The sequence below is a fragment of the Petromyzon marinus genome, chromosome 3 (genome assembly GCF_048934315.1).
Source record: "Petromyzon marinus isolate PM22_M1 ecotype Great Lakes invasive population chromosome 3, UKy_Petmar_22M1.pri1.0, whole genome shotgun sequence".
NCBI lineage: Eukaryota > Metazoa > Chordata > Hyperoartia > Petromyzontiformes > Petromyzontidae > Petromyzon > Petromyzon marinus.
This window is the reverse complement of record NC_133669.1, coordinates 10,979,926-10,995,163: the sequence shown is the minus strand read 5'-3', so window position 1 is coordinate 10,995,163 and position 15,238 is coordinate 10,979,926. Positions and strand designations below refer to the sequence as shown.

Here is a 15,238-nt window from a genome sequence, read left to right as displayed (position 1 = left end):
GACAAGATCCTCCCGTGTAGTTCTGGGCTGATTCCTCAATGTTCTCATGATCATTGCAACTCCACGAGGTGAGATCTTGCATGGAGCCCCAGGCCGAGCGAGATTGACAGTTCTTTTGTGTTTCTTCCATTTGCGAATAATCGCACCAACTGTTGTCACCTTCTCACCAAGCTGCTTGGCAATGGTCTTGTAGCCCATTCCAGCCTTGTGTAGGTCTACAATCTTGTCCCTGACATCCTTGGAGAGCTCTTTGGTCTTGGTCATGGTGGAGAGTTTGGAATCTGATTGATTGATTGCTTCTGTGGACAGGTGTCTTTTATACAGGTAACAAGCTGAGATCAGGAGCACTCCCTTTAAGAGTGTGCTCCTAATATCAGCTCGTTACCTGTATAAAAGACACCTGGGAGCCAGAAATCTTTCTGATTGAGAGGGGGTCAAATACTTATTTCCCTCATTAAAATGCAAATCAATTTATAACATTTTTGACATTTTCTTGTTGTTATTCTGTCTCTCACTGTTCAAATACACCTACCAATAAAATTATTGACTGATCATTTCTTTGTCAGTGGGCAAACGTACAAAATCAGCAGGGGATCAAATACTTTTTTCCCTCACTGTATGTGGAGGTGATCGTGGGGGGATGGAAATTGTAGTGGTTACCACACTGTGCTACGTATGCGGCAAACCGAATTCGATTTCCGTTCACAGCCAGCACCAGTGACGATTATGATGGATTATCTGAACCAGTCCTGGGCCTCCTCTAGGTCGACTCAGCCTCAAATGAGTACCTGGTGTACGGTGTGTAAACATCGCCACTGGGGAAACAAAGGCGGTCGGGCGTGGTGTTGGCCACGCACCCCTTCGTGTGCCGTGCCGGCCTTCATAGGTGCTCGCTAACAGCACTTGTCCCAAACGTCTGTTAAGGCTATACGGGGGATCTTTGTCTTGGGTGAGTGGGTGAATGGATGTCAATTGAGGTGGCGATGGTAGGGGGAGGTGTGTGTGCGGTGAGTGAGAGAGTGATTGAGTAGATGGGAAGGCGGATGGTGAGTGTAGGTGTGTGTGTGTGCTGAGTGGGTGAATGGACGTGACCAAAAAGTGGTTATGGGGGGGGAGGTAGGTGTATGTGTGTGTTTTGAGTGAGTGGGTGTGAGAGGAGGCAGTGGTAGTTGATGGTGGCGAGGGAAGGAGGAGGAGGAGGTGCCATGGAGGCGTGGCTCTCCGCAGCCTCTCCACGCGGCATCGCTCGCCGAGCCACAAACGCGCTGCCCGGCGCGATGGCAACAAGTGTCATCGCCGTCTGCAGACGCGCGGACAGGGCGCACGCTCTCCATCGGAGAGCTCTTGAGGGCGGTGATGGAGGGCCTGGGGATGGGTGTCATGGGAAGGATGCTGCAGCAACAGCAACAGCAGCAGCAGCAACTTTGATGAGCAGCAGATGAAGTCGCGTGCGGCGCGACTCGGGAGTCGGCGTGGTCACGCGCACCTCGTCGCCTCGCCACCTACGAGCGCGTTGCGTGAACCTCCACCCACCACCACCACCCACCCTCCCACCCTCCCTCCCACACCTCTCCAGGCGCGGTGTTGGTAACTTGTAACCGATCGCGGCGGTGCGGACCGCGTCCGATTTGCGGCTGGACCTCGGCGTGTTGAATTGTGACCGCACGCGGACAAAGCCGGCTCGCGGCATTGGCGCGACTCCAGCGGTCGCGCGCGATCGCCATCGCAGCGCCAAATTGTCAGTGGTTCCCGCCGCGATGTGCGTGAACGGATTAATCACGGACTCTACAGTACTAACCCACTGCACTCTAAAGAAGTAGGGGCTGTAGTGGTGGTGGTGGTGGTAGAGGGGTTAAGGAGGTTTCGGGAGGGGGACGGAGTAGGCGGACGGGCGGGCGGGGGGGGGGGGGCTTCACAATTTTAATGGGAAACCAAATCGACCGCCTCACTCACCACCGCTACGATGAGGTCCCGCTAAGCGACCCCTCTTACCCGGACAGCGAGAACGGCTCCGCGTGCGTCGACTCGGACACGAACACCGCTTCGTCGCTCGACGTCCGCCAGCTCCACAACGGCGACGAGGAGGAGGAGGTGGTGGGGGTGAGCAGCGAGACGCGCGCGCACGTGGAGGCTTCATCCCCGGCGCGCGCCTACGACTACGAGGAGCACGTCCTGCGGGAGGAGCTGCACTTCGCCGCCTACTACGCGGGCGAGTGCATCTTCCGCAACGCGTCCTCCTCCTCCGCCGCCGCCTCCGCTCCCTCGTCCTTCCTGACGCCCGCGCGTCTCCTCGAGGCAAGCGTGGCCGGAGACCTGCTCGAGTTCACCGCGCCGGGCGGCGGCGGCGGCGGCAGCAGCTGCACGCACTGGGCGGTGAGCACGGGGGACGGTCGCGCCGTCTATGTGCACCACGGCGAGGTTCGCAGCGACCCCGTGGCCGTGCTGAGCGCCGGGCGGAGGGGTCGCGTCGTGAGCGACTGGTACCGCTTCAAGGCGCAGTCGGCCGAGACGGTGGTGCGCAGGGCGCTGGACCAGGTGCTGCTGCAGCAACAGCAGCAGCAGCAGGAGGCGGTAATGGTGAACGGCGGCGGCGGCGGCGATGAAGATGAAGGACGGCAGCAGGCGCACGGTGCGTCGTGGAGGAACTCGGAGTGCTTCGCGGCGTGGTGCAGGTACGGCAAGAGGCAGTTCAAGTCCGGGCTGGAGTTGCGCATCGGGAAGACCCCGTACCTGCTCAAGACGCACCTGGGCGACGGCGTGGCGACCACGCAGAGCTTCCAGTGCCTCGAGGACCTCATCGTTGAGAGGTGGCGCCTCGAGAGGATCGGGCGAAGTGCGCTCCTCCTTGACTCGGGGTTCGCCCAAACGTGCTGCGGGTTGTAGCAAGATTCAGGCGTGCTCACCTGGAGGGGTCACTTGGAGTGGTCACATGGAGGGGGTCACCTGGGCCTGACCTGGACCTCCTGCTGCGACCGCTGAATGTGTTCACTGCGCCACGAACCTGGCACGACCTGCGTTCGATCCCCCGCCACGGCTAACATCGGTGGCCCGCGGCGCCTGAAATGGCTCTGCAACCCCCCACCACCACCACCTCCTCCACACCATAACTCTGAGGTCGACTCAGCCTTGAACGAGTACCCTAGTGCAGTGTGTGAACGTCGGCATTGTGGAGACGTGCTTCCCGGTGTGTCTCTGGCCGCATCCACCTCAAAAATAGGTGTTCGCTGACAGCGCTTGGCCCGATGGTCTACGAAACAAATCGGAGCGCGTTGCGTGTGAGAAAAATGTGTGTTATACAAGTTCGAGTGTATTTTGTTTAACCAGGTGAACGCTCAAAAGACCAAGATGACCCTCGTGTTCAAGAGTGGCATCAGCCGCCAGTTGGGGGTCACGATTGCCGTGCGTCACCCCTAACTGAGTCGTTTGTCAGCGTAAACCTTTGTGCGTGCCGGTGTGTTTATACTTGCGTTGTAGATATAAATAGACTGCACATTGTTTGTGTGTGTATGTGTGTGTATGTATGTGTATGTGTGTGTATGTGTGTATGTGTGTGTGTCTACATGACTGCATACGGCCGTATGGGGAGCCGTAGTGTAGCGGTTAGCGACGCTGCGCTACGAACCCGGCCACCCGAGTTCGATTCCCGCTCACGGCCAACAAGCAGCGACGATTATCTGAACCGGTCCTGGGCCTCCCCTATCGCCGCCAGGGAGACAAAGGTGGCCGGGCGTGGTGGTGACCACCCAGCACCCCCCGCCTCCTCGTGTGCCGTGCCAGCCTTCATGAGGTGCTCGCGAACAGCGACTTGCCGCAAACGCATGTTAAGGCTACACGGGGGATCTTTGTCTTTGTGCACGCAAGTACTGTATGCGTCAATATTTGTAAGGGTTGTGTGTCTGTGCGGCACGCATGTGCGTATGTGTAAGTGTTTCTAAGGTTATTTACGTGTGTGTGTGTGCACGTGGTTGTATGCGCGCGTGGGTGTTTCGATTTTGTCAAACTTTATTAAGGGATGTGGGTGTGTGTGTGAATTGGAGGGTGTGTGTATATTGGAGTGTATGTGTGTATTGGAGGGTGTATGTGTGTCAAGACAAAAGAGCCCCCCCCCCCAACCCCGTATAGCCTCAACAGACTTTTGGGGCAAGTATCTACTGTATGCTGTTACTTCTTTCGCACCGTACGTAGCCAACCGTGCAAATCGGAACCGCGCCAGTGCTAATTGGACGTGCGAAAGAAGTTCAACATACACACCACCCTCACAGCTGTGGTGCTGACCTTCTTCATAGGTGCTCGCGAACAGCTCTTGCAACAACAGTCTGTTCAGGCTATACGGGGGATCTTTGTCTTAGTGTGTGCGCGCGCGTGTCAGTGTGCGCGTCTCTTTGTCTTTGTGACCGTGCGTGCGCGTGTGGCGGAAGCGAATCGGTGTTATTCTTCACGTGTCACGAAGTGGCGTTTTTTTTTGTTTGAGCGACACGCTCTTGCGAGCGGGAGGAGTCGGGGAATCAACCCGCGCATGTCGTGTGGTTGGGTTTACTCTCCGACACGCCGGTGTTGCTGAAGCCGTAACTCATTGGGCTCGTTTCGTGCACGTGACAACCCTTAAGAATTGGGGCTGTGTCGGATGGTGGCTATTTACGCGATATAACCCCCCCCACCCCCGCTCACAAAAAAGTACCCCTTATTTATGGATATTGGTCGGCAAAGCGTAACGTGGTAAACTGCGTGCCTCGCGTCTTCAATGCGCATCATGAGTTGTGGACGCCCGTGGCCGTGAGGCATTGCGGTCGACCTGCCACCTAATAAGCCCCTTAAAAAAAAAGATATAGATTTTAATAGATACATTTTTTTAAATTATATATGAAACATTTAAACCGTTCAAAACATGTGTAACTTAAACAAGTTGACGACGTATTTATTGTTTAGCAGTGTTGTCATTTCAATTGGAATATAATCTATTCAAATAAGGGACCTCCGTCTGAGCGCCCTGATGAGACGCTTCAGGATCTCATTGGATAACTTACAACCACTCCCACCAGGGTCAAAATGAAGAGAAAGGGGCACAAATAAAAAGCCCACTAGCCAATAACAAATCCCTCCTTTCCAAGGCCTCGTGCATAAACATATTCAATATGCAAATTAACAACTCCCCCCCCCCACCCCTCAAACCCTTCCAGCCCCAATTGTTGCAGCCTCACCAAAAATGTGGCCCGCCAGCTGCCGCTCGCTGCTCTCGTGTATGATCGGGACACCCTCGCGGCGGCCGTTTGTCGGCCTTTGTGAGAACATGGCCCACGCTGCAGCCGTAAATGTCTCGTTTTGTTGTCAGCTTCTAGTGGTGTCGACCTCTGTTGGCAATGGCGCCTATATCCCAGGACTTGTTAGCTGGGGTTATTGCCACCACCACCACCTCCACCACCACCTCCACACCGATGGTAATTGTGTCACGATCAGGATGGTTCCTGCCAAATGTCTCTGCTGCTTTCCTCGTGCCTCCTTCGCCATGAAGAAATGTAATCTCAATTCGCTCTTCTTTACTTGGGAACAGCTTGTACACTAATCATCGCCACCATCAGGCCCCGTGATCGATCCACTGCTGAATGAAGGTCTCCTCAAGCCACCTCAATTTCTCGTGATCCTGAGATTTAATAATCCACCTAGCACCTGCACACGAGCTGACTTCATCGTGCCATCTGTTTGGTGGCCATCTGTTTAGAGGATAATCTCTCAGATGAATTCCATTCTTAATTGCCACTGCGTTGCTATTCTGAATCACCGATCATCGTCCCTTCTAGTGACGCGTCGTGCCCAAGTCCACTTTCTTGCCTTAACAGTTTGAATGATGTTATTGCTCTAATCCACGTGTCTCAGTGTAATTGTTCATGCTTATTTGCACACTTGTATGTTCTCGTTTCATTTGCTTGTTAAATCGCACAATAGACTCACCTGAAAATGAAAAAAACATTGTTTAGCTATAGCTCGTTTCAAGACTCATCGCTCGTCTTGTATTTCAACCGAGGTAACTGGGTGGCATAACACCTAGCAAGCATTGCCAGGTTGCTGGCTTTTAATCTTGGTCAGCTAACAGTGATTAAACCGCACAAACAAGTTTGTGCGGTGTTAACCCTGCATATGATTATTGTATTGAATAAATATGCGTTTTTGCACTTCCTTCGGTATGACTCAGCTATTAGGATGTATTCGGCCAAAAGGTTTCGGAGTTCTCATCTCAGCTGTCTGCATGTCTGGTTAGTGCTCAGTCTCATTCTATTAGACAGACCCTCGAGAGATGTTTAACGAATGTCTGTGTTTTTAATTTTGACCTGATGTTTAAATTGCGATTGGTAGCTGATAGTGAATGGCGGCTGATTGGTGGTAGAGAATTATGCAAACAAGGCACTGCACTCTGTCTAGATATTGACAACGTGTTTGTATGGAAATATTAGAAATGCAGATAAAAAAACAGCTAAACTAACTCCAGTGATTGTGATAAAAATGTGTTCTACAATTTGATAGCTTTAGATAAAAAAAAAATACTCATGCGGCTCGTGTGGACATGATCGGCTAAATGAAGATAGCGTGAACACATTTGCAAGCGACTTATAAAAGCGCTGCTGTGGTTGCACCCACACTGCAATTTACACTCCAGTTCAACTGGGGATGGAGCGGTGGTGCAGTGGTTAGCGCGCTGTGCTATGAACCCTGGCAAACTGAGGTTGATTCCCAGCGATGGCTGACATGAGTGACCCGTAATATCAGAACCAGTGCTTCAACCCGCACTGACTGGCTTGGTGAAGTATGGTTACAAAGCCCGTGACTCACATGGCACGGGGAGGCCTTCATCCATTGGCGGATTGAGAACGTCTCTCATGTATTTATATTTTTATGTTTTTATTGATCGTACTGGCATTACATCTGATACTTTCAATCATTGCTTTTCACTGCAGTTCAGTGGTTCTATGTTGGTTTTTATCCTAATGAAAATTCTTAAGCTTCCTAGCATTGTTTGCCTTAACATTTGCCTTATGATGGTCTTGACGAATAACAATGAGCCATTTACGAATATTTCCCTTGTAAATAAACATTTTTCGTCTGGGATCAAATATTTCGATCATGACGTGGCTTGTGTATAAATTAAAAACATTATAAATAGCAACGAAAATCACCCCTCTTCATTATACTTTTTGGAACACACACCCACATACAAAAAATACAGATTAGGCTGTGACATTGTAAATATTTTACGTGACACTGGAAGCAAAAACATTTCTTATTGATAATTGTCGTTTGTAAATGAGCAGTAATAATTATTAAACAAATTAAAACATGTGCAATTTAAGTAAGCATTACATTTATTGAAGGCTTTCGTATGAGCCATTTTTTTAAAGAGCCGAAATGTTGATGTTCATATGTGTGATGTGTATATTCTAACTTATGTGTGTATATCTATATATGTACCATACATCGTATTCAAAACACACAGAGTGAAGTGGTGGTTAGCACACTGCACGATGAGTTTGATTCCCGGCCACGGCTAACATCAGTGGCAGGCGATATCTGTACCGGTCCTGGACCCCCAGCTTCACCAACCCACATTTGCTGGCGTGGTGAAGTATGGTCAAACAACCCCCTTGACCGACATGACGTGGGGGGAGGCCTTCATCCAGCAGTGGATTTGGCAAAGGACCGTGAATATACGCAGGAGTGTATACTTTTTTTACGAGGTGTATCTAGACCATAGAGCAACATTTTTTGCTCCATCATTTCTCGTACGCACCTTTTATTTTAATTCCCTCTCGAAGGGAGCTGGCCAAAAAAGCCGCAATGCTTTTCTTAAGAGCGTGAATTTGCAATTGTATTGTTTTTTTTAAATGTAATCAACACATGCAGCGTACCTGGGAAGCCGCAGTGATCTCACTGAAACTGACATGCCAAGTTAATCACGTAACCCCAAACCTTTCAGCACCATTCATTTAAAACTGAATCCATGAAACCCATCCCATTATACGCACTTTATAATTGTGTGTCTTCCTTCCAACATGCCAATTTTCACCAAGCCTGGTGCTGTCACTGCAATAATTCCACACCCATCCTTGAATGCACCATTATCTTTCGTATCGCAATCATATTATTACACCGCGTGGCATTCATGCAGAGCCAGCAAACCAACAACCGCTTCTGTAATCTTCGTAATAAGAAGTGGTTTCGTGGAAATAATGAAGATTCAATTTGCTCGCCAGAAAAACATCTAAAGCATCGGTGTGTTTATATATTTCAAATGTGTTTTCACCGCAACTGAATTGTGTTTCCATCCAGCTGATGATGGACCCACATGAATATAACATTAGGCAATTATGACCTAGCCACAGCTATTGAAGCTGAACCTAAAATTACGAGACATTTAAATACATTCATAATGAAATGTTAAGCCTCCAGATTTCCTAATCGTGTTGTACATTCCGAGATTGTGTACCTTAAAACAAAGGGGCACTGTGGCGACCTGTGACTCCAAAACAGCATTACGCGTAAGACGCTCAGCGCGGGCAAATAATTATTAATCGGCCCACTGTGGCCGTGTGATAATGCATATTAATCCAGATGAGATGAAATTGCACTCATGACTGCATTCTGGTGCTTTACCAGATTCAGTTTTAAATGAAAGGGCTGTTTTTGTTACGTTGATAAATGTAGTATTTTGTTTAAACGTTTGACCAAGGAAAGATTCTGACATGGCAATAATTACACGACAATTAGTTGATTCATGGATAACAAGGTCCTGGGTTCAAATCCAGGCGGCCACCCATTAACAGTATTAAACTTGGTTCTGGTCACCATTGACTACGTAAAAAAACCCATCAAATTCGATTTGCACTAATTTGGCAGTCTTCTACCACGGCCCAGAAAAGATTCAGTGAAAAATTACACCCTGGTTCAACACTCGAGAGTCGGGTTCATTGGAGCCGAAGGGTAAGGGCGTTAACACAGGCGTAGGTACACAGATAAACTCATTCCGCACGTAGATTATTTTACAAAGCAACGCGCAGGGCACTTGACTCGCAAGCCACGATCAAAGAGAGAGAGAGAGGCGGTATACTGGATGTGGTGCGCTGGGCGCAGAAACATTTTCTGTGTCGTCGACCCACACACACGCAGCCGAAATGGAGCCCCGGCGACACGTTCAGAACGATTACATCTACTCTGCCACTCGTGCAAAACAGACATTCGCTCCAACCATCAACGCTTGGAGCTTCTCGGTAAGCAGAGAAAGGCGACGTCACAACAGGTATAATTATCTGTGATGTAACCTCGTGTGACTTCACATCCTTGTGGAATGATCGCGTGGCTGAGGGTGGCAATCGTTTCAGCGAAATGACTCCGTCTCTTGTCACGCGCTTTGTTGCTCGAACGTGTTGCTCGTGATGAATCACACCCCACGTGCCTCAAGAAGAAAGTGTGAATGGGTGCATATTACCTACTCAGACGCACTCTTGATCAGAAACACGGACGCCGACGGAACAAAATATGAAGAGGAACACGTGGCTTCGAGAACGTGCGCATATTGAAGACATCATAGCAATTGTTCATAAACAGGCTTAGGTAGGACACGTCTCGAGAGGGGACGATGGCCAATTGTCGATTCTAATGACGGAGTGGCAGCGAAGTGAGGGAACCCGCCCGACGAGTGGACAGCCACCACGCAGATGGAGCGATGCAATCATCTTGTATGAGGGAACTCTGTGGTTGGTGCACTGTGAGACTGTGAGAAATAGCAATCAATTGGGTAAGCATCCATTCACCAGTGAATAGGCATGGCTGATGACGATCTTCGGAATGGCAGCTGAGCGATGGTCTCCGTAAGCCTCAGAGCGATAGACTGACGGCAAAACAACGCGCTTGGCGAACGGCCGAGTGATGTCGGTGAATCCGTTGGCAACAGCTGCCCGGTTGTCAGTCCCGTGGCGATTTCTCCATGCGGACTGCAGCTTCAAGACACGGCCGGCCGCAGAATCACCGCATGCGCCGGGTGTTTTAGTCCACCACAAATAACAGCCGCGCAAGTGCGCTGGAGTTATTGGTGTAACAGAGAGAGGTATTCAAGCCAGCCTCGTGGGACTACAAAACGGAAAAAGTGGTTTGTTGTTACGCCTGTTTGGGGCACTTAGGTTTATTAAAATGTGCGCCTCATTTATATTGATTTTAGTTTTGTTGTTGCGTTTTAGCTTCCTCTTCGACCCCCCCCCCCCCTTTCCCCTGCAAATTTGCACCCCGTGACCCTCCCATCCCAATTGGCGCACTAATGATGCCTTTTGCTAAATGAGCACGTAAAGTGTATTACACGTGGTGCCATGCACACGTCTCACTGGCGTGCGTGTCTTGGGCCGTGAAGGCGTATGCCAGAATAATATTGCTCAAGCCTTTGGGGGAAATGTGGAGGTTGCAAATCCAAAGGTTTGACACACACCATTAAATTCTGTATTTTTGCCACGTATCAACAGAGGCCGGGCGGCTCCACCGGCGGCAGAGCGAGCGGCTCACTGTCGGAAGGTTCTCAGTTCGACTCTTGGTTGGGACTCAGCCCATCATCCGTCTGGGGGTCCATAAAATTGGTTGAAACTTTACGGGGAAAGTTAACATTCGTTGTCCTTTGGAGAGACTCCCACCATAGGAATGTGGAATTTCCACCATCAGCTCAAGGCTGTAAACAATGCTAATTTGAGTAGGAGATAACGTTGCCTTGGCCGAAAGTCGGGTACCTTCAACTATGGCTCTTGAAAATGTCTATTTTCTGTTTTTACTTTTTTGCAGTTGTCTTCGAACATTTAAAGAGTTGGCTTGAATCCTGAAAAGGTCAGCGCGTTGACAATCATCACCCACTGCTGGATGAAGGCCTCCTCAAGCTGTTGCAGAGTGCTCTCATGCCGAGATAGAAATATAGAAAACAAACTCGCTGATAGATTAAAACGATCCTGTGATGCGACAATCCACCTAAAGCACCTGCACCCCGTGGGAATTGTGCATCGTGCATACTACAGGTTTCCTCTTGTGTGTCTGTGTTTTTCTGATGTCACGGCATAAAAGGGAGAGGCGGGGGAGATGTAAACGACTTGAGGGTGAATTTGCATCCAGCGGAAGCAAGTTAAATCCCGGCCACGTGTACTCAACAGTCTGAGGGCTTCGTTCAATTGGACCAATCGGCGTCGTAACCCTGATTCGTAACGCGTCTCCTGGGGCCGATGATGAGGGTAAGGCATTGATGGGAAATGTGTATTTGTACAAGTGAAACCTCTATTTTGAATTATTTTGTTTTTTTGTTTCAGGAACGATTTTTTTTCTCGTGGAAAAAAAAGCACACATTTAGATGTTATACTCCCCACAGGGTATGCAAGGATTGATGAAGGTTCATTTAACGGCGCATGTGAAAGGTCTGTCTTGTTCTTAACGCAGGCAACTCGACGCGCACAGTTGAAATGTCGACAGGTAATTACAATGCTTGGAGTCGTGTGTTTCACACGATGTTGAAATATTTTACGTCAAAATAATAACACACCCGGTGTTAATGTGGATCGCGTCAACACAGAGGGTTTCTACCCGATAATGGGATTTTATATGAAACCAATTTGTCCTCGTAGAAAAGCGTTTGCAGACTTTATTACGAGTCGGCGCTAAGTTACGACCTGTCATTTTCAGGACGAAGCAATTAGCCCGAAAGGCGCTAATTGTGCATTATTAGTTATTGTTCGCGAAGCATATATTTAACTCATTTAATGCTATCTTAGAAAATGAGAGGCTAATAAATGCAGAAGGTTATGCTTGTTGCGGGGGGGATTTATTACAGCAATTGAGATAGACCTCTACATATGAATCATCGTCGTCATCATCATCATCATCAGCAACCACGGTCCATTCGCTGCCAACCCCACGCACCAAACGACGCAACAATCCGAGCACACGGACCGATGTCATCGCTCGCATCTCCACGGTGGACGGCCCCTGGTTGCGAGTTCCTCACAACGGTTGCCACTCGTACGCATCACACATCATAAGACGCATTTTACAGCCACCTCCGCTTTAAAATGAGAAACGAAATAACAGACTATCAAGAGACACGGCCCCCCCTACCGCTACCCCCCTCCCTTCCCAATCGTGACCTGAATTCTGCCAGGAACAAGCCACACATAATAGCCCCTCGTGAAGGCGGTCGACTTTCTCGATATATGTACACGGTACACAGGAGACACCCTCGCACCGTCCCTCCCATAGCATCCTCCTAATCGCCCCCCCCCCTCTCCCCCATTTTCTTCCCCCCACCCTCCTCCATCCCACATTGAGTGAAAAAACCCACACCATGCACGTGGTTAGGGAATGCTAATTCATTTGCTTGTAATTAGTGCCGGATTAAGCTAGTGCGCGGCCTGTAGCATATGCTATAAAGGGGCCCTAAATATGAAGGGAAAAAAAAACACGTAAATATTTAAACGCTATTTTTTTACTTGCATTGTAAAGTAATTGTATTTTTTTCCCATTTTTTATACAGCCAGATAATACGACAAATGGCTAACCTTAAACACCCAGTTGTTCATAAAAAATGTAAGGCAGTATAAGACTATAGTAATAGAGCAAGTGCAGAATCACTGTACCGGAATTGATAGCTTGAAAGCATTTAGCGCGGGGCCCTTGAAAGTGCGGGGCCCGTAGCATTTTAGGCGACTTGTGCTACTGGGATAAATCCGGCACTGCTTGTAATGTGAGAACTATTTGAAACGAAACGTATGTGTCATTGCAAGACGGAAGATGCACTTGCAGCGTGTGCTAAACAGTGCTTTGCGATGTGACTTTGGTACTTTCGTTTCGAGTTTGTTTACTCATTCGTTTCCCTCCCCGCAAACAACTACCGGCTGCGCTTCCTCGTTACACACGATTCGTTGTAATGTATAGCTCGCAATATCGCTGCCTATCGTGTCGCCACTTGCGTTCGCACACCAACGGGGGGGGAGGTCAGAGATCATCTCTAGCCGTAAATGAACCCCGATAATTAACGCAAAACAAACGCCAACCTGGCTGCCCACCATGCACACACACACACTATCACACTGTGTGTGTACATGGTGGGCACACTGTGTGTGTGTGGAGACGGTTGTCGCAGTGGTTCGCATCCTGCGCGACGAAACCCGCCGAGCCGAGTTCGATTCTCGCTCACGGCTGAAATCGGTGACGAGTATATGCACCTGTCCTGGGTCTCCCCTAGGTAGACTCAGCCTCAAATGAGTTACTGTCGCGATGTTCAAACATCGCTACTGGGGAGACAAAGTCGTGCCGGGCTTCATAGGTGACCGCGAACAGCACTTGCCCCAGAAGTCTGCTAAGGCTATTTGGAGGATCTTTGTCGCACCAGGCCGTACTGCGTGTAAACACTTTGTACAACACACGGATATGTGACCTTCATGCCTTCTTCGACCTTAACACCATTAGACATTATAAGGTTTGTTATTTTTTTCATGTCGTGCTTAGAAATGGAGCAATATCTGTCATATGACCTTTCAATGGCAATTCTGGTTTGTTGTATCAAGACCACATGTTAGTTCATCGTCATTGCCCATTTATGAAAAAAAAAAATTGCATTGCATGAATACATACAAACTCGCGCTCAGGCACGCAGTTCATACAAACTCGCGCTCAGGCACGCAGTTCATACAAACTCGCGCTCAGGCACGCAGTTCACAAACATATTCTATGAAGAAAAATAAGTGGGCTTGGGCAGAACACATCGCTAGGAGGGACGATGGCCACCAATGATCGACAGTGGCAGCCAAAGTGTGGTGGTGGGGTGGTGGGAGGTCACAACCGAAATACGTCCACCGTGGAGATGGAGCGGTAAAATCGGCTCGCGTGGTGGTGGTGGTGGGGGTGGTGGTGGTGGTGGGGGTGGTGGTTGTGGTGGTGGTGGTGATGAAGGTGATGGTGGTGAATGCGCTGGTGATGGTGGTAGTGATGAAGATGGTGGTGGTGGGGGTGGTGGTGGTGGTGATGGTGGTGGTGATGGTGGTGGTGGTGATGAAGGTGGTGGTGGTGGTGTTGGTGGTGGTGCTGGTGGTGGTGATGGTGGTGGTGATGGTGGTGGTGATGGTGGTGGTAATGGTGGTGGTGGTGATGAAGGTGGTGGTGGTGGTGGTGAATGCGCTGGTCATGGTGGTAGTGATGAAGGTGGTGGTGGGGGTGGTGGTGGTGATGGTGGTGATGGTGGTGGTGATGGTGGTGGTGGTGATGGTGGTGGTGGTGGTGATGAAGGTGGTGGTGGTGGTGGTGAAGGTGGTGGTGGTGGTGATGAAGGTGGTGGTGGTGGTGGTGATGAAGGTGGTGGTGGTGGTGATGAAAGTGGTGGTGGTGGTGATGGTGGTGGTGGTGGTGCTGCTGCTGGACGGACCGTTGCATCGCGGGGCAGCGACGGACGGCGACAACTTTGCGGAGAGATCGCGGCAAGTGTCGTCTGTGGGTATTAAGTCACGTCACTTTTCCAGTCTATCAGCGACCGGGACAATATGCCTCGAGAGAAATTAAACCAGTTCATGGGAATATAAATAACGAGTATCTCATTATAATGAGTATCTCTACCGTGGGTACAGTTTTGAAAACGAAACCCCTTTCATTGCTATCCCGCGCAAATATTTGAGCATTTTATTTTTGGGTCCTTGCTGACACGAAAATGTTGGCAGTGGCCCACGTTGCCCGGACAGCCAGGGCCACGTTCTTCGCAGTCGCCCGTTGCCAGGCTGTGGATTGGGGTGTTTGAGGGCAGCGCTAATCTGCCAGCTCAATGAATATCATTGTGTTCCTGTTGGCGCCAATGGCTCCCACACATTCCTGTGCCGATATGTAAACCTGTGTGGTTGTTTACTGTATTGCCGTCATCGTGGTCATCGCCAGCTATATTCTATCTACTGCTGGGTGAAGCCCTCGCCCAAGATGTCAACATTCGACGGTCATCCAGTTCGACAGTGCACCTAGATGCTGCATGGATGCTGATGTCATCGCTCCATCTTTGTGGTAGACGTCCTCTCGGGCGTGTTCCCCACTTTGGCCGTCACCCCATCGTAAATTTCGACCACCATGCAAGTGACGTGACCTGCCCCATACCCCCTTTACTCTGTCTCATCAGTCAACATGATATATCTAACTTGCGCATGTTCTCTGATCCACGAGCCGCTCTTTCTCTCAGTGCAAGGATGCTTCTTCGTGAAAT

At 49.8% G+C, this 15,238-nt stretch overlaps 1 protein-coding gene across 1 annotated transcript; it reads left to right on the top strand.

Moving 5' to 3' along the window:
- Positions 1 to 1,886: 1,886 nt before the first annotated feature.
- LOC116953602 (protein LRATD2-like) lies at positions 1,887 to 7,334 on the top strand. The gene has a single exon (XM_076074015.1). The coding sequence runs from the start codon at positions 1,924 to 1,926 to the stop codon at positions 2,881 to 2,883; it is 960 nt and encodes a 319-aa protein (XP_075930130.1). The 5' UTR covers positions 1,887 to 1,923; the 3' UTR covers positions 2,884 to 7,334.
- Positions 7,335 to 15,238: the final 7,904 nt, after the last annotated feature.

Excerpts from the sequence above, each read along its gene's own strand:
- LOC116953602 (XM_076074015.1), top strand. The coding sequence starts at position 1,924 with ATGGGAAACCAAATCGACCGCCTCACTCACCACCGCTACGATGAGGTC.